Source organism: Nerophis lumbriciformis, linkage group LG19, assembly GCF_033978685.3.
Source record: "Nerophis lumbriciformis linkage group LG19, RoL_Nlum_v2.1, whole genome shotgun sequence".
Taxonomy (NCBI): Eukaryota; Metazoa; Chordata; class Actinopteri; order Syngnathiformes; family Syngnathidae; genus Nerophis; species Nerophis lumbriciformis.
In genome coordinates, this window is record NC_084566.2 from 44,935,337 (window position 1) to 44,961,306 (window position 25,970).

General features: G+C 38.9%; 1 protein-coding gene across 2 annotated transcripts; it reads left to right on the forward strand.

Annotated features, from left to right (window-relative positions):
* Nucleotides 1-88: 88 nt before the first annotated feature.
* pcyt1aa (phosphate cytidylyltransferase 1A, choline a) lies at nucleotides 89-24,711 on the forward strand. 2 transcript variants are annotated; one of them, XM_061978697.2, is made up of 9 exons: nucleotides 89-380; nucleotides 13,441-13,551; nucleotides 13,742-13,841; nucleotides 13,923-14,039; nucleotides 14,269-14,420; nucleotides 14,491-14,569; nucleotides 20,650-20,792; nucleotides 23,403-23,591; nucleotides 23,703-24,711. In XM_061978697.2, the coding sequence occupies exons 2-9, from the start codon at nucleotides 13,441-13,443 to the stop codon at nucleotides 23,901-23,903; spliced, it is 1,092 nt and encodes a 363-aa protein (XP_061834681.1). In that variant the 5' UTR covers nucleotides 89-380; the 3' UTR covers nucleotides 23,904-24,711. The 2 variants fall into 2 exon arrangements, with proteins under 2 accessions (XP_061834681.1, XP_061834680.1); XM_061978696.2 differs by having other exon boundaries at nucleotides 90-364.
* Nucleotides 24,712-25,970: the final 1,259 nt, after the last annotated feature.

Here is a 25,970-nt window from a genome sequence, read left to right on the forward strand (position 1 = left end):
GCAGGTGGCAGCACTGCCCACAACAATTGTGTTATTCCAGCTTTACTCCAGCAGGTGGCAGCACTGCCCACAACAAACCCGGAAATGTAGTTTCTAGCAAATCACTTCCGCATACTTCAATGTTGCACTTGTGTAGTTGAGGAGTGGTTGTAGTTCAATCTGTCACGTCTCTGCTATGTGCAGCCTTCCACTGCTGACACTTCTCTGCTGTGTGCAGCCTTCACCTTAACTAGCTAGTTAGCTTCGGCAGCTAAGCCAGCTAGCAGCAGTAGACTGGGAGTTAGCTTAGCCAAAGCTGCGCTAGCTCGGCGCTAACAGGCAGGAAGACAACAACCGCTGGGGAAAAGCCGCACATCGGACAAAAGTGAGTAAACAATAAAGTGAGTAAACAATAAGGTGAATAAGAAGACAAGTTAGCGTCTTGTTGTAAAGCTCAAAGTTGCTCAACCAGTGTCACTTGTCTAACTGCACTTGTCTTAGTCACTAACTGCACCTGATAGACTTCTTCTTTTCAATCACTGCGCTTTATAACATGTCATTGGCATATAGGTGTGTATAAAAGTGCCATATAGTTGAGTGAGTGCCATAAAAGTTCACTTTGTCATTCCAGCGGAAGGCAAATGAGGCCTTGTGTGTCCTCCAGTGACGTCATAGAAACATTCTGTATGCTACATTCCATCATGCACTAAATATCACACTTTCTGTCTGCTACATTCCATCATGCACTAAATATCACACACTTTCTGTATGCTACATTCAATCATACACTAATATGACACACTTTCTGTATGCTACATTCCATCATGCACTAAATATCACACACTTTCTGTATGCTACATTCCATCATGCACTAAATATCACACTTTCTGTATGCTACATTCCATCATGCACTAAATATCACACTTTCTGTCTGCTACATTCCATCATGCACTAAATATCACACTTTCTGTCTGCTACATTCCATCATGCACTAAATATCACACTTTCTGTCTGCTACATTCCATCATGCACTAAATATCACACTTTCTGTCTGCTACATTCCATCATGCACTAAATATCACACACTTTCTGTATGCTACATTCCATCATGCACTAAATATCACACTTTCTGTATGCTACATTCCATCATGCACTAAATATCACACACTTTCTGTATGCTACATTCCATCATGCACTAAATATCACACTTTCTGTATGCTACATTTCATCATGCACTAAATATCACACTTTCTGTCTGCTACATTCAATCATACACTAATATGACACACTTTCTGTATGCTACATTCCATCATGCACTAAATAGCACACTTTCTGTATGCTACATTCCATCATGCACTAAATATGACACACTTTCTGTATGCTACATTCCATCATGCACTAAATATCACACTTTCTGTATGCTACATTCAATCATACACTAATATGACACACTTTCTGTATGCTACATTCCATCATGCACTAAATATCACACTTTCTGTATGCTACATTCCATCATGCACTAAATATCACACTTTCTGTATGCTACATTCCATCATGCACTAAATATCACACTTTCTGTCTGCTACATTCCATCATGCACTAAATATCACACTTTCTGTATGCTACATTCCATCATGCACTAAATATCACACTTTCTGTCTGCTACATTCCATCATGCACTAAATATCACACTTTCTGTCTGCTACATTCCATCATGCACTAAATATCACACTTTCTGTCTGCTACATTCCATCATGCACTAAATATCACACTTTCTGTATGCTACATTCCATCATGCACTAAATATCACACTTTCTGTCTGCTACATTCCATCATGCACTAAATATCACACTTTCTGTATCCTACATTCCATCATGCACTAAATATCACACTTTCTGTCTGCTACATTCCATCATGCACTAAATATCACACTTTCTGTATGCTACATTCCATCATGCACTAAATATCACACTTTCTGTATCCTACATTCCATCATGCACTAAATATCACACTTTCTGTCTGCTACATTCCATCATGCACTAAATATCACACTTTCTGTCTGCTACATTCCATGCACTAAATATCACACTTTCTGTATGCTACATTCCATCATGCACTAAATATCACACTTTCTGTATCCTACATTCCATCATGCACTAAATATCACACTTTCTGTCTGCTACATTCCATCATGCACTAAATATCACACTTTCTGTCTGCTACATTCCATCATGCACTAAATATCACACTTTCTGTCTGCTACATTCCATCATGCACTAAATATCACACTTTCTGTATCCTACATTCCATCATGCACTAAATATCACACTTTCTGTCTGCTACATTCCATCATGCACTAAATATCACACTTTCTGTCTGCTACATTCCATCATGCACTAAATATCACACTTTCTGTCTGCTACATTCCATCATGCACTAAATATCACACTTTCTGTATGCTACATTCCATCATGCACTAAATATCACACTTTCTGTATCCTACATTCCATCATGCACTAAATATCACACTTTCTGTATCCTACATTCCATCATGCACTAAATATCACACTTTCTGTATGCTACATTCCATCATGCACTAAATATCACACTTTCTGTCTGCTACATTCCATCATGCACTAAATATCACACTTTCTGTATGCTACATTCCATCATGCACTAAATATCACACACTTTCTTTATGCTACATTCCATCATGCACTAAATATCACACACTTTCTGTATGCTACATTCCATCATGCACTAAATATCACACTTTCTGTATCCTACATTCCATCATGCACTAAATATCACACTTTCTGTCTGCTACATTCCATCATGCACTAAATATCACACTTTCTGTCTGCTACATTCCATCATGCACTAAATATCACACTTTCTGTCTGCTACATTCCATCATGCACTAAATATCACACTTTCTGTATCCTACATTCCATCATGCACTAAATATCACACTTTCTGTCTGCTACATTCCATCATGCACTAAATATCACACTTTCTGTCTGCTACATTCCATCATGCACTAAATATCACACTTTCTGTCTGCTACATTCCATCATGCACTAAATATCACACTTTCTGTATGCTACATTCCATCATGCACTAAATATCACACTTTCTGTATCCTACATTCCATCATGCACTAAATATCACACTTTCTGTATCCTACATTCCATCATGCACTAAATATCACACTTTCTGTATGCTACATTCCATCATGCACTAAATATCACACTTTCTGTCTGCTACATTCCATCATGCACTAAATATCACACTTTCTGTATGCTACATTCCATCATGCACTAAATATCACACACTTTCTTTATGCTACATTCCATCATGCACTAAATATCACACACTTTCACAAGATCATCTTCTTCATGTTCTCAAGCTGGAAAGTTGTGGAGTATTTCTCTTTTGTCTGTGTCAAATAGGACAATATATGTTTTTAATTCCCAGAATGAGTATGAAGAAGCAGAATATGTTTAGTCCTAGTCCTTCTCCAAGTTACAGATTGACCTAATGATGTGTTGCATTATTTGAATTGCATTACAACTATAGACACTAATACTGGTCTTAAAGGGGCTGGATATGTCCTGCCACATCTTTTAATGCGGCCCTTGAAAGCCTGGAAATAATCTACCTCATCTTTTTTACTAAATGTATTCATTATTTCCATTTTGACTGGAAAAAAAACAAGTAATGTATGAAATTGCATATGTTTTAATATCTGCGTATTCAACAAATATTATATTATTAGGCCCATTTTCCACCAAAAGTTTAGGAACATTTGGTTCCCGTAGAAGTGTGTAGTTTGTGTTTCCACTGCATTTCACAGGTCAGGTAGTTTATAAAAATCAGGCTGATGACGTATGGAGGAGCGGTTTTCTATATTTCTACACTGATACAATGGTAATAAACAGACATTATTAGGTCACACTTATTTGACTAAAAAGTAAGTAATTGTAATACAAAGCAATAATATATAAAATGATATTATTTATACAATAAAGTGTACCGAATTGTTCATAAAAAGTCAAGTTTTTGCCTGCAATGTCCAACAGTCAGAAAGACGTCCTCTCAGTAAATGATGAATTCATGTTGTGTTCCTTTTGGTCCATTTCAGCTGTAAATAACAATATATCAATAATACATGTCAGGGTTTATCTGTAAATGACAATATATAAATAATACATGTGTTTATCTTTAAATAACAATATATCAATAATAATTGTCAGGGTTTATCTGTAAATAACAATATATCAATAATAAATGTCAGGGTTTATCTGTAAATAACAATATATCAATAATAAATGTGTTTATCTGTAAATAACAATATATCAATAATACATGTCAGTGTTTATCTGTAAATAACAATATATCAATAATAAATGTGTTTATCTGTAAATAACAATATATCAATAATAAAAGTCAGTGTTTATCTGTAAATAACAATATATCAATAATAAATGTCAGTGTTTATCTGTAAATAACAATATATCAATAATAAATGTCAGTGTTCATCTGTAAATAACAATATATCAATAATAAAGGTCAGTGTTTATCTGTAAATAACAATATATCAATAATAAATGTCAGTGTTTATCTGTAAATAACAATATATCAATAATAAATGTGTTTATCTGTAAATAACAATATATCAATAATAAATGTGTTTATCTGTAAATAACAATATATCAATAATAAATGTCAGTGTTTATCTGTAAATAACAATATATCAATAATAAATGTGTTTATCTGTAAATAACAATATACCAATAATAAATGTGTTTATCTGTAAATAACAATATATCAATAATAAATGTCAGTGTTTATCTGTAAATGACATTATATCAATAATAAATGTCAGTGTTTATCTGTAAATAACAATATATCAATAATAAATGTGTTTATCTGTAAATAACAATATATCAATAATAAAAGTCAGTGTTTAGCTGTAAATAACAATATATCAATAATAAAGGTCAGTGTTTATCTGTAAATAACAATATATCAATAATAAATGTCAGTGTTTATCTGTAAATAACAATATATCAATAATAAATGTCAGTGTTTATCTGTAAATAACAATATATCAATAATAAAGGTCAGTGTTTATCTGTAAATAACAATATATCAATAATAAATGTCAGTGTTTATCTGTAAATAACAATATATCAATAATAAATGTGTTTATCTGTAAATAACAATATATCAATAATAAATGTCAGTGTTCATCTGTAAATAACAATATATCAATAATAAATGTCTGTGTTCATCTGTAAATAACAATATATCAATAATAAATGTCAGTGTTTATCTGTAAATAACAATATATCAATAATAAAGGTCAGTGTTTATCTGTAAATAACAATATATCAATAATAAAGGTCAGTGTTTATCTGTAAATAACAATATATCAATAATAAATGTCAGTGTTTATCTGTAAATAACAATATATCAATAATAAATGTCAGTGTTTATCTGTAAATAACAATATATCAATAATAAATGTGTTTATCTGTAAATAACAATATATCAATAATAAATGTTTATCTGTAAATAACAATATATCAATAATAAATGTCAGTGTTTATCTGTAAATGACATTATATCAATAATAAATGTCAGTGTTTATCTGTAAATAACAATATATCAATAATAAAGGTCAGTGTTTATCTGTAAATAACAATATATCAATAATAAATGTGTTTATCTGTAAATAACAATATATCAATAATAAAGGTCAGTGTTTATCTGTAAATAACAATATATCAATAATAAATGTCAGTGTTTATCTGTAAATAACAATATATCAATAATAAATGTCAGTGTTTATCTGTAAATAACAATATATCAATAATAAAGGTCAGTGTTTATCTGTAAATAACAATATATCAATAATAAATGTGTTTATCTGTAAATAACAATATATCAATAATAAAGGTCAGTGTTTATCTGTAAATAACAATATATCAATAATAAATGTGTTTATCTGTAAATAACAATATATCAATAATAAATGTCAGTGTTCATCTGTAAATAACAATATATCAATAATAAATGTCTGTGTTCATCTGTAAATAACAATATATCAATAATAAATGTGTTTATCTGTAAATAACAATATATCAATAATAAAGGTCAGTGTTTATCTGTAAATAACAATATATCAATAATAAATGTGTTTATCTGTAAATAACAATATATCAATAATAAATGTCAGTGTTCATCTGTAAATAACAATATATCAATAATAAATGTCAGTGTTTATCTGTAAATAACAATATATCAATAATAAATGTCAGTGTTTATCTCACCCCGACACTACAAACACATTGCCCTTAGCATTAGCTTGTTAGCAGTAGCATTCTGTTCACTCATATTGAGGCAAATAACGACACAAATGGAGTGTCACTCACTACTTGTACAACATGTAATAAGGTAAATAGTTAATATTTGATGTTATTTACCTCGTGTGCTGCCTCCTTTATTTCCACATTTATCCAACGAAGTCCGAGTAGTAAGCAGCTGAGGTCGCCGCTTCATGCACCTTCGTATGCACCTTTGAAAGAGTCCATCCACTTCTCCTACATTGGCGTATTGAAATGAAGTTTGGACAAATAATAAACTGTGTAGAGTTTAAAGACTACGACTGAGTAGTTCCACTGATCAGTGCTCTTCAGCACAAAGATGCCACACAAAAGTTCCTGCATTTTGAAACTTTCTTTTCTTCTCTTTCTCTTACCGGTAGTTGTCCTAGAAAATACACAAGAAATGAATAAGTTTCTGCGTATATTTCAATGGAGGTCGTGGGTTTGAAAGGGAAGTTTTAGGAAGGCCCCCCACTGTGTTCAACCAATCAGTGATTGACGCCCCCCAAAATGTTCCTGGTCGCTTGGAAAAGTCCCACCGAGCTACACTCTTAGAAATAAAAGTGCTAAGTAGAACCATATAAGGTTCTTCTGCTCGTCCTCATAGGAGAACCCTTTTTGGCTCCAGGTAGAACCTTTTTATAAAGGTTCCACCTGGAACCCTTTTGGAGTGTTCTACCTAGAACTGTGTGTGTAAGGTTCCACCCAGAACCCCCCATGAGAGGTTCTACAAAAAAGCCACGCAGGGAGTTGCACCAAGAACCCTTTCATGTTTCAAGGGTTTCATCTAGAACCCACACAGGGAGTTCCACTAAGAACCCTTTCGTATTTCAAGGGTTTCATTTAGAACCCACACAGGGAGTTCCACTAAGAACCCTTTCGTTTGTCAAGGGTTTCATCTAGAACCCATGCAGGGAGTTCCACTAAGAACCCTTTCATGTTTCAAGGGTTTCATCTAGAACCCACACAGGAGTTCCACAAAGAACTTTTTCATGTTTCAAGGGTTTCATCTAGACCTGACACAGGGGGTTCTAAAAACATCCCTTTTCAAAGGTTTTCACCGATAACCGTCTTGTCTTCTGAGGGTTCTATAAAGAACCATATTGTATTCTACAGATCAGTTTAGTTCATATTATATTGTGGTCATTTATCATGTTGACATTGAACAAACATTCAAAACATTTTAATGAGAAAAACATTTATTTAAAGATAGGCACCATTATTGGCAAATGTTATCAGGAAGTATGTCCCTGGTGACACAGGATCTTACCCATGCTTTCAACAATCCCTGAAGAACTCTTTCTTCCAAAAACGGTTCTCTGGATCAAAATAGTTCTTACTGGAACCCTTAGTGTTAGTGAGAACCCTTTTAAAACCAATTATTCAGAAAAGGGGTTTTAAAGGGTTCTCTGGATCAAAATGGTTCTTACTGGAACCATTAGCGTTACCAAGAACCCTTGAAAAACCCTTTCTTCGGGAAAGGGTTTTTCAGAAGCAAATGGTTCCAGTTAGAACCTCAGCCCTTGTAGAAGAACCCTTTTAGAACCCTTATTTCTAAGAGTGTAGGAGGAACTCCGAAAGGTTCCTAAAGAACTAAATCTACCCGGGTAGTTTTTGGTGGAAGCACAGGGGGAACTTATTTCCTGACAAAGTTCCTGAGGTGGAAAAAGTGTGTATTATTAGAGGTGGGAATCAATTCCATCCCATTCCCATTCCTGGGGTGAGGATTCCATTCAGAATCGATTCTCAATTCAACACAATCCTCGATTCAATCTTCAATCCATGTACTTGCCATGTAACATGCACAGATTTGTGACTCTTGTTTACAGTAAAGTTATTTCAGAGCTGAGCGTCTGAGCACGCCTGCCTTGTAATTGTCTGCACTTTTATGAGCAGCACAGCTGCAAACTTCTCTCATGAGTGGTGAGTTCAAGAAGTCCACAGTGTCCGACCGGTTGGATGTTTAAAAATAACAAGCACACCCTTTAATAACCCTGCTGTATTGTGTGTAGCATGTATGGAATGGAGCCTCCACCTCTGTGGATTCTGTGTTAGTAGTTGACAATGTTTACAACTCTTTTCTTTCAATTCAGCCAGACAAGCAAACCTTTTGGTCTTATTTTCACTGTTGTGGTGCAAGTCTATGCCATCTACGGCCATTGCAAAGAAGTCTGCTATGTGAACCACTATTGATGGACGTGACAACTATGACACGTTTTAGAATCATAGTGATAAAGTCAAATAGGCATGAAAGGTACAGTAACATAGCATTACTGGATTGCAAACAGCAAATGTTATGAGCTATGAGCTGGTGGTTACAACTCCTCACCTCTCATACGCACCTGCTCTGCCAGAGGATAAGAAGACATTGCAGAAGGGATCAGATTTGGCAACTTGGCAAATGTGACGCCATATTTAGCGAGTATTCAGAGGTCTCTAAATCAGGACTGAGTCATATGATTGATGACAGCAGACTTTGGTCGGATCGGATGATGTTTATTGTGGGATGGGAGAATAATGTTAAATGTAAATGTGAACTTCTATGGCTGGACTCTGTTTCAGTGCTCTGTGCAACAACCAAAGATTGTATAGTGAGAGAGGATGATCTATCACAGTGTTTCCCAAATAGTTCCCTGAGAGATTTCTCATTATTTGTGTCCACTGTTTGTATACACACGCCTGCAGCAAGGTGGCAGCAGTGCACACATGTCAGAGGAACAGGTGTGTACAGATCTAGCAGAGGTAGAGAAGTTAGTGACAGGAATGCAAATCAAAAGTGAGTTGTCAGTTGCACGGACAGAATGTAACTCACACAGTGGGAATGACTAGATATCAAGTTGTCAATACAGGGAGGTCATATTCATTTCTCTACCCATGACAGAACATCATTGACAAACACTCATCTAGTAAACTACACTAAGTTAGTTCTAGCAACTTCTTTTTGTCACCTGAAAAACTCCATAGGACCTGACCTTTGTGTCTTTAACGGGAGTTAGGACCGTGCCTGTGGACACTCTGACATGTACATGACCTTTGTGCCTTTAACGGGAGTTAGGACCGTGCCTGTGGACACTCTGACATGTACATGACCTTTGTGTCTTTAACGAGAGTTAGGACCGTGCCTGTGGACACTCTGACATGTACATGACCTTTGTGTCTTTAACGGGAGTTAGGACCGTGCCTGTGGACACTGACATGTACATGACCTTTGTGTCTTTAACGGAAGTTAGGACCGTGCCTGTGGACACTGACATGTACATGACCTTTGTGTCTTTAGCGGGAGTTAGGACCGTGCTTGTGGACACTCTGACATGTACATGACCTTTGTGTCTTTAACGGGAGTTAGGACCGTGCCTGTGGACACTGACATGTACATGACCTTTGTGTCTTTAGCGGGAGTTAGGACCGGGCCTGTGGACACTGACATGTAAATGACCTTTGTGTCTTTAACAGGAGTTAGGACCGTGCCTGTGGACACTGACATGTACATGACCTTTGTGTCTTTAACGGGAGTTAGGACCGGGCCTGTGGACACTGACATGTAAATGACCTTTGTGTCTTTAACAGGAGTTAGGACCGTGCCTGTGGACACTGACATGTACATGACCTTTGTGTCTTTAGCGGGAGTTAGGACCGGGCCTGTGGACACTGACATGTAAATGACCTTTGTGTCTTTAACAGGAGTTAGGACCGTGCCTGTGGACACTGACATGTACATGACCTTTGTGTCTTTAGCGGGAGTTAGGACCGTGCCTGTGGACACTGACATGTAAATGACCTTTGTGTCTTTAACAGGAGTAAGAACCGTGCCTGTTGACACTGACATGTACATGACCTTTGTGTCTTTAACGGGAGTTAGGACCGTGCCTGTGGACACTGACATGTAAATTACCTTTGTGTCTTTAACGGGAGTTAGGACCGTGCCTGTGGACACTGACATGTGAGCAAGCTCAGCTGAAGTCAATCAGCAGCTAATGTGGATGTGTCACATATCCATGTGACGGCAACCAGACTTCACTTTCTTTGCAATATCATCCAACTGGGGCCACAAGTGGGCGTTGTTGTGCTGGCGGGGCTTCCTGTTTACGCAGACTTCTTAACGTCCGTCCAGAGTTTCAAAATAAGATCTCCAGTCCGTAGGGGTCTGAACGTTCGCAAGCTGCTGTAAGTCGATTAAGAATGTTGGTCCAATTACATCTTCATGACTAATCTATCTCTCTGACAGTCCTAACTTTAAGCAGAGGCAGACGTCAGTTAGCATCAAACTACAGTAAATGGCTAAGGCAGCTTTTGAGCGGCTTGGTCTGGTTTCATTTACTGATATTACAAAAGTATGATTTCAGGGACGCTCCATGGTAGTTGAAAATAATGACATGTAAATGTTGTGTATAACATTTTCATGTTCATTGGACAATTCTCTCTCTGCCCTTGATATATAATAAGTGTATATGTATGTATATATATGTCTTAATAAGGTTATCCAAAAAATAGTGCTCGATACCGTAGTAGAGCGCAATATATGTATGTGTGGGAAAAAAAATCACAAGACTATTTCATCTCTACAGGCCTGTTTCATGAGGGGGGGTACCCTCAATCATCAGGAGATTTTAATGGGAGCATTCACATACCATGGTTTATATAGGGCACAGAGTGGGTGGGTACAGGCTGGCGTAGGGGCGTGGTGATTGGCTCATGTGTTACCTAGGAGGTGTTTCCGTCTGTGGCGGCATGCTGTTACAATTTCGCTGCGCTTGTTGAGGGATGACAGGTCTGGACGGTAAATAATAAACAGTTTCTCTTTCAAGCATAGGTTGCATCTTTTATTACCACTATTGTAAGGTGTGCTGGATGCAAGAATTTGCCATGTTATTGAATATTCAACATTATTGTCTTTGAGGTCCCAAATGTGTTTGCTGAGTTCTGTGGTATTCCGCAGGTTTTGGTTCCTGAAAGAAGCCTTGTGGTTGTTCCATCTGGTTTTGAATTATCCCTCGGTTAATCCTACATATGTGTCGGATGTGTTAATGTCCTTGCGTATTACCTTAGATTGGTACATATATTGGTATATATATATATATATATATATATATATATATATATATATATATATGTGTTTAACTGCTTATGTATATATATTTATATATATATATGTATGTATGTATGCATGCATGCATATATGTATGTATACTGTATTTTCAGGACTATAGAGCGCACTGGGATATAAGCCGCACTCACAACATTTTTAGAAGAAAACAAATATTTTCCATGTATTAGCCATACCGGACTATAAGCCACATATATATATATCAATATGAAATATTTTGTAAATGTTTATTTATATACCTTAATTGTTTAAAAAAACTGTGTCTGTAACGTGGCAGTAAAACAGCTGATCAAATAAAACAGAAGTCATGGTCATGGACCCATTAGCTGCGGAAGCTAGCTCTCCAATCAGCTAAACACACTCAATAACTCAACGGTGACAGCTTGGTGAATTTACGAAGAAAACAATAGAAGATTAGTTCCATTGTAAGTTAATAATACTAACACAGACACTTGTAAACATGTTAGCATATTAGCTCATAACTATGTAATAAGTCATTACAATACAATAGCACGTACAAATATGCATGAAAACACTCCTACAGACATCACACATGGGACACTTTAGTAGGTATAAACACTTTTAGTTCTACTGTAAGGTAAGAATTCATACGCTATGCACAGCTGGAAGCCAAACGGAACTCCAGTTGAAAAATCCTCAAAACAAATCCATCCATCCATCCATTTTCTACCGCTTATTCCCTTTTGGGGTCGCGGGGGGCGCTGGAGCCTATCTCAGCTACAACAAATCACTACCTGTAAATGAAGGACACTTGCAGTGAGCAAACTCCTCCATAAGATGGCGACATCGCACAAACAATAAAACACTTTCTCTCTGTATTTGCTTGTTTTGTTTTTTTTTACCATTTTTATTGTGGCTGTTATGGAAGAAGCTACCCAGGGAGGAGGGAGGCGATGCAGCTTACTTAACACTGGTATAAAAGGTACTCAGGATTACAGTCCTGGCATAAATTGTTCATTTCCCTTCATGTGAAAATGGAGTTTGTTAATGTCTCTCATGTGAGACAAATGTTGTTTTGCCATTGTTGAAACAGTCATTTATATAAATATACACACATATACGTTATATATATGTGTGTATATATATTTACAGTATATGTGTATGTATTACACTGAAGGTTGACATAGTAACTGATAGTTGACATATTTGACTCTAGAAAGAGGTTCCGCAGCCTCCGAAGCAGAACCTCCAGGTTCTGTAACAGCTTCTTCCCTCAGGCCGTAAGACTCTTGAACGCATCATAATGATCCCCTCAACTCCCCCCAAAATGGATTAACTTGCTGGAATATAAAGACAATATAACATACATCCATAAACGTGGATGTATGTGAAAAAGTGCAATATATTGATCTGTACAGTAACCTATTTATTTATTTATATATGCACCTTATTGCTTTTTTATCCTGCACTACCATGAGCTAATGTAACGAATTTTCATCCTTATCTGTACTGTAAAGTTCAAATTTGAATGACAATAAAAAGGAAGTCTAAGTCTCGTAAGCAGAAGAAGTGTGTACAGTATATGCTGAAGTTGAATAAACGCTGCCAGCTCAGACTGGCATGAACAGACAAAACTTGGATGTTTTATTTAGACTTAAGTTAGTTGCTTAAAATAAATTGCCCAAAACAAATGTCTAAGTATGTGCCCGATTTGAATGATAAAAGATTACAACAACGTAAAAGTGCCAATATGGAAGGAGTTTATGCCTTGTGAAACTATACGCGATCGGTCAATGAAACGCTCTGCAGAAATGGCCATTGGGCATTGTGTCATGAAGGAAAAGGTCCAGGCTGCAGCTGGACACTTCACACTCTTTGGAAGTGGTGACTGGACGTTGTATCTCAGGGATGGAGAAGAAAGCAGACACTTGTGTGTGTGACCACGCTGCGGACCATCTGTAGTGTGTGCAGAGATAAACCAGATGTCTTTGTCCATTGACCCAGATGCAGAGCTCCAGCGTGCCATCGCTCCCGTCCCGAAAGAGGAAACGAGATGTCTCCAACGTAGACAATGAGGTGGCAGCCAAGATTGGGAAAATCGCCAGATGTACTGTGGTAAGTTGTCACTTTCAAGGTGTGTGTGTGTCTACTTGTATGCTACACATCTGTTGATCTACGCATGATCAAAGAGTTGATTATTTGCTGGGAACATTTAGCTTGTTGGCCCATTGACTTGTATGACTTCATAATGACATATTACTGCCAATTGTTCTTTCCTCTTGTGCTTTCTACGTGGCTCCATTAGGGCTTGAAGCACCCTGCACCTTTCGCCGATGAGCTGGTGCCAGCTGATGCTCAGCCATACCAGAGAGTCAACATGGAGGAGGCCAAACAGGGAACACCACGTGAGTCTTCAACTCTTATCATTCATCTCCCTTTTGTCCATGAACACATACGAGGTCTTTGGTGGATGTTTTGTTTTTCAGCTGACCGGCCAGTGCGAGTGTATGCAGATGGAATCTTTGATGTTTTCCACTCAGGACACGCCAGGGCTCTAATGCAGGCAAAATGCCTCTTCCCCAATACACACCTCATAGTTGGAGGTAATTGTACATCTTTCCCAATACACACCTCATAGTTGGAGGTAATTGTACATCTTCCCCAATACACACCTCATAGTTGGAGGTAATTGTACATCTTCCCCAATACACACCTCAGAGTTGGAGGTAATTGTAGAGTCTGTGGTTTACTTGGCACACCCATTGGATTGTGTCTGGCTATGAAAACCTGATCGTATCATTTATTGTGTTTATTCTCCCATCTTGTTCCAAGTGTGCAGCGATGACCTGACACACAAGTACAAGGGCTTCACAGTCATGAACGAAGACGAGCGCTACGACGCTGTCTGTCACTGTCGCTACGTGGACGAAGTGGTGCGCAACGCCCCCTGGACGCTGTCGCCAGAGTTTCTGGCCAAACATCGCGTGAGTCAATAAAAGCCCTTTAAAGACCATCATGCATCTTGTTGAAAGAACACATCACTGTGTTGAGCAGATTGACTTTGTGGCCCATGATGACATCCCTTACTCCTCAGCCGGCAGTGACGACGTCTACAAGCACATCAAGGAAGCTGGTAACCAAACACTTTTTGTTTTCTTTGTCTATCTGGGAAAACTCAAAAAGAAAAAACAGCAAAAATGGGGCCAAAATATATTTTTGGAAATCTTAAATAAAATATATATATTTTTAAAAGTCTGAATATAATATATAGACAAAACTAGGATCATCTCTGAGTGAGATCGACCGATACCAATACCAGTATCAATCACATGTAATTAGGGATGGGTACAAAATCCGGTACTTTTTTGGCACCAACTGAATTCCAAATTCAAGGATACCATGTTTCGGTACTTGGGTTGCGCATGACGTCATGCCTGGTTGCTGACTCAGCGAGCTCTCTGCACCTGCCACCTGGCAATCACTCCACCTGGCACCTGGCAATCACTCCACCAACTACCTCTAGGTAATGTTGCAATTTTCAATGGCAACAAAGAAATTGACTGAAAAACTGCTCCAATGTTAGCAAAGTAAGGTTCCACTTTTACACAAATCATGTGCTAGCTTGATGCTAATATACATTGGCTTTGCTATTGACATGCTACTTATTAGCATTATCAATTTAAACAACACCTTCAAATGTATTAATGCAAACTACAACTAAGATTGACATTACAGTCAAATAAGTACAATACTTACAGTAACATAGCAGCAGACAGCAAAAAATGAAGTGGCCAACAGACCCTAAACTACCGTAGTTTTCGGAGTATAAGTCGCTCCGGAGTATAAGTCGCACCGGCCGGAAATGCATAATAAAGAAGGAAAAAAACATATATAAGTCGCACTGGAGTATAAATCGCATTTTTTGGGGAAATGTATTTGATAAAAGCCAACAGCAAGAATAGACATTTGAAAGGCAATTTAAAATAAATAAAGAATAGTGAACAACAGGCTGAATAAGTGTACGTTATATGAGGCATAAATAACCAACTGGTATGTTAACGTAACATATTATGGTAAGAGTCATTCAAATAACTATAACATATAGAACATGCTATACGTTTACCAAACAATCTGTCACTAAATCCCATGAAATCTTATACGTCTAGTCTCTTACGTCAATGAGATCAATAATATTATTTGATATTTTACGCTAATGTGTTCATCATTTCACACATAAGTCGCTCCTGAGTATAAGTCGCACCCCCGGCCAAACTATGAAAAAAACTGCCACTTATAGTCCGAAAAATACAGTAAGTGTCATACCTGCAAATGGTACTCATACGTGTGATTATGAAACCAGTTACAACAACTGGACATTAGTTATAATAATTGGCTCATTTTTCAATTTTTCAATGAAAAATAAGTGTCCATTTTATTAACACACACACAATAGTACCGGAAGTTGGTATCGTCAAGTACCGGAATCGATTCCCAGGGACCAGGAATCGGTAGAGTATCGGTTCAAATTTGAAAAGTACCCATCCCTGCATGTAATAACTTTATACTTTTCCATTTATTTATGGTGAGTGCTATTGACAGGTTAACAATATTTAAACCAGTTCCTTATTCTTTTTCTCGCTGTGTAACATGTTTAGCCTCATCTTCAAGTGATAATAATACTTAAGATACTTTGAAATGCTGCTTATATGCCGTAATGGAGGCCATTATTATTAGTTTAGAGGAGTGGCTCTACACAGTGTATGGAAACACATCATTAGCTGGTATCTGCTTGTCAGCCAGGGCAGTGAAAATAAATAGTGTCAGCCAGAGGCCATTGGTGTTTGTAATTGAAATGCCATAAGAGCGATGGCGATCACATTCTTTTTCACTAAAATTGTCCAACACCAATTGGTGGTCGATCAATCGGCACTTCCCTAAACAAAACAAAGTATACTGTTGCAGTAATAATAGTATGAGACTTCAGTGAAAATATGGGAATAAAGTCAGACCTTAACAAGAAGAACATTACAACAAAGTTGAGTTATTTGTAAAATTGATAGATCAAAGATCAAAGAATGAGCAAAAAGTGAAACGTAACGAGAAAACTTTCATCCATCCATTTTCTACCACTTGTCCCTCTCGAGGTCCTACGATTAATAATCTGTCACCTACATCACAAAATGGATGCCCAGGCTTCTTCAAATATGCAGTCTTGTGCAAAAGTTTTAGGCCACCACTAATTTGAATGTTTGAATGATATTTCCACAGCAATCATTTTGACACAGTCAATAGGACAGATACATTAACTCACTAGTAGAATTACACAGTCAATAGGACAGATACATTAACTCACTAGTAGAATTACACAGTCAATAGGACAGATACATTAACTCACTAGTAGAATTACCATACAGGAGACATGGAAGAAAGTACCGTATTTTCCGCACCATAAGGCGCCCTGGGTTATAAGCCGCGCCTTCAATGAACGGCATATTTCAAAACTTTGTCCACCTATAAGCCGCCCCGTGTTGTAAGCCGCATCTAACTGCGCTAAAGGAATGTCAAAAAAACAGTCAGATAGGTCAGTCAAACTTTAATAATATATTAAAAACCAGCGTTCTAACAACTCTGTTCACTCCCAAAATGTACGCAAATGTGCAATCACAAACATACGTATATCAACATGGACAGAGCTGCGTGAAAAAAGCCACCCGGCCTCTTCGCGTAAACTTAAACTTACCTTAACCACTCGCTCATCTTTTCTTCATCCATCCCTTCGAGTTAGCTTTTATGATGACGCCGGCTGGAAAGGTCTCTTTTGGCAAGGTCTTCCTTTTGAATATCACCATGGGTGGAAGTTTCTGGCCATTAGCATGGCAAGCTAGAACCACAGTGAAGGATGACTTCTCATTCCCTGTGGTGCGAATATTCACCGTACGTGCTCCTGTTGTATCCACAGTGCGGTTCACAGGAATATCAGTTGCTGTGAAATAGTAATCCGTGTGCGGATGGAGAGATTGCGTCTTTTCATGAACCGGATACCTGTCGCTTAGTAGGAGCCATTTTGTGGTCTTTACAGATGTAAACACACAAAGGAAATGAAACGTACGGTGATATCCGCGCGCTTTTTCTTCTTCTACGCGGGCGGGTGGTTGCTTACAGTAGAAGAAGCGCTTCCTGTTCTATGGGGGCGGGTGCTTACCTTGGCGGTTGCTTGCGTAGAAGAAGAAGCGCTTCCTGTTCTACCGGGAAAAAAGATGGCGGCTGTTTACCGAAGTTGCGAGACCGAAACTTTATGAAAATGAATCTTAATATTTATCCATATATAAAGCGCACCGGGTTATAAGGCGCACTGTCAGCTTTTGAGAAAATTTGTGGTTTTTAGGTGCGCCTTATAGTGCGGAAAATACGGTAAATGTTGGTGAAGATCAGGAGAAAGAGTAATAATTGTTGTAGTTTGAGTCACCATGGTATGAAAGAAAGGTCCACTTCATAGGATAATAATCCATCTGTTGGAAGGGGAAGTTTTATTAACGGCATACATTGATTGCACCGGTCACCCAGGAGGGTCCCCACATCTGAAGTCCCCTGCAAGGTTTGTGGTTGTGCCCATTGGGTTGACTTTTTTTCTTGCCCTGATGTGGGATCTGAGCCCAGGATGTCATTGTGGCTTGTGCAGCCCTTTGAGACACTCCTGATTAAGGGCTATATAAGTCAACTTTGATTGATTGTGTTATCTTGCTAACTAACTAATGCAAACACACTCCACAGCGATGTAATTCTAAAAGAAATGTAATAAAAGTGTTTTAGTTTGCAGGCTACTTCCTATTCATGTGGGATGGGGCTTAACCACCTTCAGCTTTCAAAAAGACATTTCAGATTATTTCCCAGCAAATACAACGCAAACTCTGTTTGATCCCTAAAATGACAATAACACTACTTATAGTTCCACTAGCATTCATGAAATGTAACATGTATTGTGATGATTGCACAGTGTAAAGGCTCATCTTTGATCACTGGCTTTCTTTGAACTCTCTTAACGAGGGGGAGTGAGACAGGTAACTCTCTGAACATCTTCAGCAAACACAAGATATCAACTCTCTTAACGAGGGGGAGTGAGACAGGTACCTCTCTGCACATCTTGTTCTCAAACGCCCTCCAAGATTTCCTGTGAAGACTTGAGTTGAGCGTGTTAAATCATATCCACCACGAAGTGTCAACCTTTTGTTGTCCAGTTGTTACGTGCTGTCTAGTTGTTACGTGCTGTCTAGTTGTTACGTGTTGTCTAGTTGTTACGTGTTGTCTAGTTGTCTAGTGTTGTCTAGTTGTCTAGTGTTGTCTAGTTGTTACGTGTTGTCTAGTTGTTACGTGTTGTCTCATTGTTACATGTTGTCTAGTGTTGTGTAGTTGTCTAGTGTTATGTAGTTGTCTAGTGTTGTGTGGTTGTTAGGTGTTGCTGAGCGCCTCCCTGCTGTGTAGTGTGTTGTGCAGCAGCAGATTGTAATATTTGTCCATTATTGAAGGAGAAGATTGACAGGTAAACAACAGGTTTGCATGGTAGTGAGTGATGACTCATGGGGTGTGACGTACATTTCCATCGACTAAATATGAACGTATTTTTATATTACAGCTCTTCTGTTACATTAGAATAAACAAACTAAATATTATTATTATTGTAGTGAGCTTTATTAGGATCTTCACTAACATTTAATGGCTTCTTTCTCCCTCTGCAACGGTTGGTGGAAATAGTTTTTGTCGTTGTACTAATTGTGTTTGTCCTTCTAACACGTCTTGACTGTGTCAGAATGATTGCTGTGAAAAATGTCATCAAATGAATGCTTGCCTAAAATGTTTTCATGGGTGACTTGAACCAAATGTAAAATCACAGTGGCCCCAGCATTTTTGCATTTTTCACTATGCGGCCCTTTGTGAAAAAGATTTGGACACCCCAATCTACAATATAGAAGAATAGAATAGAATGGACTTTATTGTCATTATATTTGCATATAACGAGATTAAGGACTCCAACTTAAGGTGCGGTAGTGGGAACAAATATGGGGTAAAAAATAAATTACACAAGAGGTAATAAAGAAAAAGAAATAAAACTAACAATTGAAATAAACAGACTACTATCCAATAAAAATAATAAGCAATCCTGTATCATAAGCAATTGTTGGATGCTCTGTGGCGTACATTATGGTCATCTACATGCATGCATTTCTAGTTGACTCTGCTTCTAGGGGACATGCTAGCTGAGGATTGCTATGTCAATAAAGACACACACACCCAGTGCATAAACACACCTACCATATTTGTCGGACTATAAGGCGCACTGGATGGCAGTCACAAATAAGAGATACGTGTGGACTGCAGGTTGACGCTTGTTCAATAAATGACGCGAGCAAGTAGCAAGCAACACTTTGATGTTTCATAGAGAATATAGAACATTACTCATGCTGCTTAAAAACATCTGTCAAAATGTTTAAATACGACTTTGGTGAGCTATGAAGCTGCTTATTATTAATGGCATTCGTAGCATTACGGCTACCATAGTCAGACGTACTGTGCTTCAACATACAGTATTATAATGGTGTGTGTAGAAGGACTTAAAAATGGCACCTGTTAGCAGACATTATCTAGCATTGTTTCGCAATATTATGCAAAACCAACTTTTCTTACTTTCTGGTACCTGCTGATGTGTATTTGGGATCTGCGTAAGTCCTGAAAATGTGCATGTGTTCACCATTGTAGTCTGCGCCGACGTCTTAGTCGAGAAGCTCCTTCTTTTTCTCTATCTTGGTGTTGTGGAGCATGTATCCTGCACTCTTGCCATTTCTAACACAAAGTAGCGTAGAGTTCTAACTTATATCTGTCAGTAGACTCGCTATGGAAGCGCTAAAACCTACCGCTACAACAAAAGATGACGGTGTCAAAGTGGAGGCATGTAATTAAGACCTCCCACAAAATGGCACATCCTGAAAAGAAAGTCAGAAAGCAGTTTGAGGATGGTGTGTAAAACATCATGTATGCAACATTTTGAGCATGACATGTTATGTAGACCACCAGGAAGTCTTTTAAAGTAGAAGATCATCATAATATAACCTCTTTAGTGCGCCTTATAATCATTGTATGAAAATAGACCCACTCATCAGCAGTGGTGGGAATAGTATCTACAGTATCTTTGCACTAATTACTATCTGCTGTCCTCCACAGGCATGTTTGCTCCCACCCAGCGGACAGAAGGCATCTCCACCTCTGACATCATCACACGTATTGTCCGCGACTACGACTTGTACGTCAGGCGCAACCTGCAGAGGGGCTACACGGCCAAGGAGCTCAACGTCAGCTTCATCAATGTGAGAAAACCCAAGTGACACACACCTGATTTAGTTTGGCCAGTCTAAACGCTCTGAAGTGCTTCACATCCCATCTGTTGGCATCAGATTCAGACCACATCAGGAAGTAGTCCTGGATCTGATCTTTTCAATTGTGACTGCAGTCTAAACTATCCCATCTGTGTGTGACCTGAATGTACCACACCATACAACACCATACCATACCACACCACATCATTCCCACACCACACCATACAACACCATATCATACCATACCAACTTCACTTCTATAGACCTTGAAGAACAACACAGTTGAAAATCAAAGGTCTGTACACCACAAACACATAAACACTATATATATATATATATATATATATATATATATATATATATATATATATATATATATATATATACACACACATATATACACAAACCCCGTTTCCATATGAGTTGGGAAATTGTGTTAGATGTAAATATAAACGGAATACAATGATTTGCAAATCCTTTTCAAGCCATATTCAGTTGAATATGCTACAAAGACAACATATTTGATGTTCAAACTCATAAACTTTATTTTCTTTTTGCGAATAATAATTAACTTAGAATTTCATGGCTGCAACACGTGCCAAAGTAGTTGGGAAAGGGCATGTTCACCACTGTGTTACATGGCCTTTCCTTTTAACAACACTCAGTAAAGGTTTGGGAACTGAGGAGACACATTTTTGAAGCTTCTCAGGTGGAATTCTTTCCCATTCTTGCTTGATGTATGTCCGTCTGTCCGTCCGTCCGTCCGTCTGTCTGTCTTATGGACAGCAAAGCCCTGTCTGTCTGTTATTTTACTTTAACGTTTTCTGTGTTGATTGAGCTGTGTTGAAGCAGCAAAAAAGGACATTTTGTTAAATGAAGAGTTTCTGTCTGATAGTTGATATAATAATGTAAGTGCATCATTAAGCCTACATGAACTCCATGGTGTTCAGGGATGAATAGTCTCTCCTATTGCTATTGTACTATTTTTTCAGCTATAGTTACATTAATCATTAGTAATGCAGCAGCCTAGTTTTGAATGGCAGGGTCCCTGCTATCACATGTTGATACAAATATAACATTTACATAATAAAAATAAACTACAGTCTTCCCAAATGCTGTAATAAATTAAGCATGATGAGTTGACTTGAAACTGTTTAATGTTGCACTTTTTATATGTAGAAGAAAAGTTGTGTCATTTTATTTAATCTGAGCAACAACTTGAGGCAGTTTAATGTTGATTAACGTGGACCCCGACTTAAACAAGTTGAAAAACTTATTGGGGTGTTACCATTTAGTGGTCAATTGTACGGAATATGTACTGTACTGTGCAATCTACTAATAAAAGTTTCAATCAATCAATCAAAAAAAGCACTTTATATGTAGAAAGGTTTTGTTAAGAAACCATTCTGAGCCTTATCTTATTTAGTTTTTATTTGATATATGTTGACCACATTAACCCTTATTATTATTTACAAAAATCAAGGAACAGAATACTCAAGAAACAAAATAAATGTTAGCCTATATAAAGCCGAGGTCTACAGACAGGTGTCACCTGTCTGTAGACCTCACCTGGTGAGCTCAAAGACGGTATGCTGGTGCCCGACTGCCAATCACGCGCCCAGCATGCTCCTGCCCCTTATAGGCCTGAGTGGGAACTTTTCACCACCTGCAAAGGCTGCACACTGACATACACACATCAATCACTCAAAATAATACAATACACATAGATTCAAGTATGGCTCTCTATTTGGCTCCTACAGCATATTTCATCATCACTACATCTCTGTTTGTATTTAACATGACAGAATAGTGCTTGATGTAATATAGGAATATATATTTTCATTCTAAAGAAATAGTGATCGTTGAAAGACTCAATTGATGCTGTGGCACATTTGTTTTGAAGAATAAATGTGATGTCCGTGGCTCCTCTACTTAGCAGACATAACAAGATGACAAATATATGACACTATATACATTCATTCATACTTTATATTACTTTACTTTCACCTAAAGAAACACTCATTTTAAGGTGGTTCAACATTTATTTTATTTTGTAATTGTAGCCACTTCCTCCTGGTCAACTTCCTTTGTTTTCACTTGATGGAAGTGTGCATGCAAGTGATGTGGAGGTCACATTGGGGCCACATGGGTACCACATTGGAACCACATTGGGACCACATTGGGACCACATTGGGGTCACATTGGGGCCACATTGGGGCCACATTGGGGACCACATTGGGACCACATTGGGGACCACATTGGGGACCACATTGGGGACCACATTGGGGCCACATTGGGGACCACATTGGGGCCACATTGGGGACCACATTGGGACCACATTGGGGACCACATTGGGACCACATTGGGGACCACATTGGGACCACATTGGGGCCTGTGTGTGTTTACACTGATATAAGTTCACATTTTTCTTGCAGAGTAAACAGTCAGCTAGAAAATATCAGATCTCCAAAAAGTGTGATTTGTGTCACTTTGTCCTGCAGTGTGAACGTAGTCTTTGTGTGTTCTATTAGTGGGTGTGTTGTATGTGATCTACTAAGACTGTTGTCCTGCAGTGTGAACGTAGTCTTTGTGTGTTCCCAGGAGAAGAAGTACCACCTGCAGGAGCGCGTGGACAAGGTGAAGAGGAAGGTACGAGACGTTGAGGAGAAGAGCAAAGAGTTTGTCCTCAAGGTGGAGGAGAAGAGCATTGACCTCATCCAGAAGTGGGAGGAGAAATCCAGGGAGTTCATTGGCAACTTCCTGCAGATGTTTGGACCTGAAGGAGCGCTGGTGAGGATGGAGAAGACCACCATAGTCTATGCAGGCAGGACTGACCACTGTCTCTGTCTCTGTGTGTGTGTGTGTGTGTGTGTGTGTGTGTGTGTGTGTGTGTGTCCACAGAAGCACATGCTGAAGGAGGGCAAAGGTCGCATGCTGCAGGCCATCAGCCCCCGCCAGAGCCCGAGCAGCAGTCCAGCCCGCGAGGAGCGCTCGCCCTCACCCACCTTCCGTCTGCCCTTCTTTAACAAGACCTCCCCGCCCCACTACAGCGGGGCACGGGGCTACCTGGTCAGCGAGGACGATGAAGACGACGACAACTAAAGTAGTACGGCCAGTTTTGAAACTGAGCTGTCAAGTAGCCATGTTTTCCTCCAGAACCTTCTTTTGTCGACATTTAGCACTTGGCATCACATGACCATCTTTCAGCCCCAAGTCCCGTAAGTTCATGTTGACTCTCAGGTCATTGTACACTTTGTAGGGTTGGTTTTTAGGAGCGTCTTTCTTTCCATGCCGAGGAGAGGGTCTTGCACATGAAACTACAAACTGTGTGTTCATTTTGGGAAATGATAGGAAAGTAAAGGTGAGTGTGTGCAAGAGACTGATTGATTCTGTCAGCTGTAGCCATCTTTATGTTGCTTGTGCAAAGAATGATCTTATTTGTGTGCTTGAACGCCTATTTAGAACTCTTAAACTCTGTCTCCCTTTTAAAGAAACTATGTCCCACAAGCACTAATGAACCCCCAGATGATCACTAATTTGCATCTTGGTTTATAAAAGTGCGAGCCCTTTAGCTGAGAACTATATTGAAATGTTTCCTGCATCACTTTGTGTACTAAGATCAATTGTGTTGTAAACACTAATGTACTTCTGCAGCGTCTCATAAGATCCAGTATTGCATTAACATCTTTGTAAAGGCAGGTTTAGCCAATGTGAAAAAATCAAGATGCTAGTCTAAGTCACTATTTTCCGGAAGCCTAAAACATGTCATCTCAGCCTGACAACAACCACCAAGTGTAAATGTTTTAATAGCAAATGTATTTTAATCATCCTTTATTTCACTTTTTTTTTGTTTAAAGCCCCACATGTGGAAGTTGGAAATAAGAGGAAAGTATTAAATGTGTTGACCAAAGTATGAGTTTGATTAATCAAGGCTTTCAGTTTGAATGCTGCTGGTCAACATGTCATCTAACAAAGCTATTTTCTTTCTCTTTCAAGGTGGATTGAAGTAGACTTTGGTGGTGGTGAGACTTCCCACACTGCAGCATTTGTGTCAAATGTTTAGACATTCACTTGCAAAAATGACAAGAACTTGATTCTATATTAAGGCTGCAGATACTTTCATTGCTGCCCCCTGGTGTTATTGAACTACAACTACATGTATTCTGTTGAATTGCTTTCCCTTACAATTCTGACAATTTTAAACTTTCAAATCAGCTCCTAAAAACTGTCCCCCAATTAAATGAACACTAGTAAGCAGTGTTCGTACTAACGCCGTTACTTTTACTAGTAACGAGTAATCAAATTACTTTTAGGTCTGATACAGCGCTGTTAGCGATAGCTTGATGTAACGTGGCACGCTACTTTTGATGTGGTTTTATGTCGCCAACAAGACAGCCTCATAAGTGCAGCAAGTTCAATGCAGGGAATATCATTTTACTGGTGAAAGCGACAAGCAGTATCACACTAAAATGAGGTTGATATCGAAGAGGAAGGTGTGACGTCACACAGACAACATACACACGTACACTGGGAATATTGAACAACAAATCAATGATTGAAGTGACAAACTTGCCATCCAAACAATACCCCGTTTGTTGACAAGAGGATATGACAGCCATGGAAGCACATGCAATCTCATCACTAAGCAGAGGTAACAATCCGGTGTAAAGCTAACGGCTAAAGCTACCAAACACGACTCTGTTAAAACCCACGATGACGTCACTAGGCAACAGGCCCCGCCTTTTAAACGTACAGACACACGCACACTGCACTTTAGGACATTCTGCAAATGCCAGATATTTGATCGGCCTGGCGGGCCGATCCGTGGGTGGTCTGGTGGCTGGGGGTGGGTGGAGGTGCCTGGGCGGGTGTTGGGGTGCGGGTGGGGCTGTGGGCGGCCGCCTTGGGTTGGTTAGGGGGGCTGTCCCTCCCGTGGGTGGTTGGGCGGGGGGTTGCGCCCGTGGGGCTGGGGTCTTGCCGCTGTCGGGCGGGGGTCGGCTCGTGCCCCTCTGGCTCCGGGTGTCCGTGGGCTTCCTCCTTCCCCTGGGGCGCGGGGCGGGGTCTGCCCGGGGTCGCCCTGCGCTGCGGCTGTGCGGGCCTGCCTGGTGCCGGGTTGGGGGGACTGCTTGCCTCCCTTGTTGGGGCCCCGGCGGTGCTGCCCGACTGCCC

Bases quoted from the DNA above. Each gene is read 5' to 3' on its own strand.
- pcyt1aa (XM_061978697.2), top strand. From the start codon at position 13,441: ATGCAGAGCTCCAGCGTGCCATCGCTCCCGTCCCGAAAGAGGAAACGA. The intron at 14,040-14,268 runs GTAATTGTACAT...TCTTGTTCCAAG, and splicing joins TACACACCTCATAGTTGGAG to TGTGCAGCGATGACCTGACA. The intron at 14,421-14,490 runs GTGAGTCAATAA...TGTGTTGAGCAG, and splicing joins AGTTTCTGGCCAAACATCGC to ATTGACTTTGTGGCCCATGA.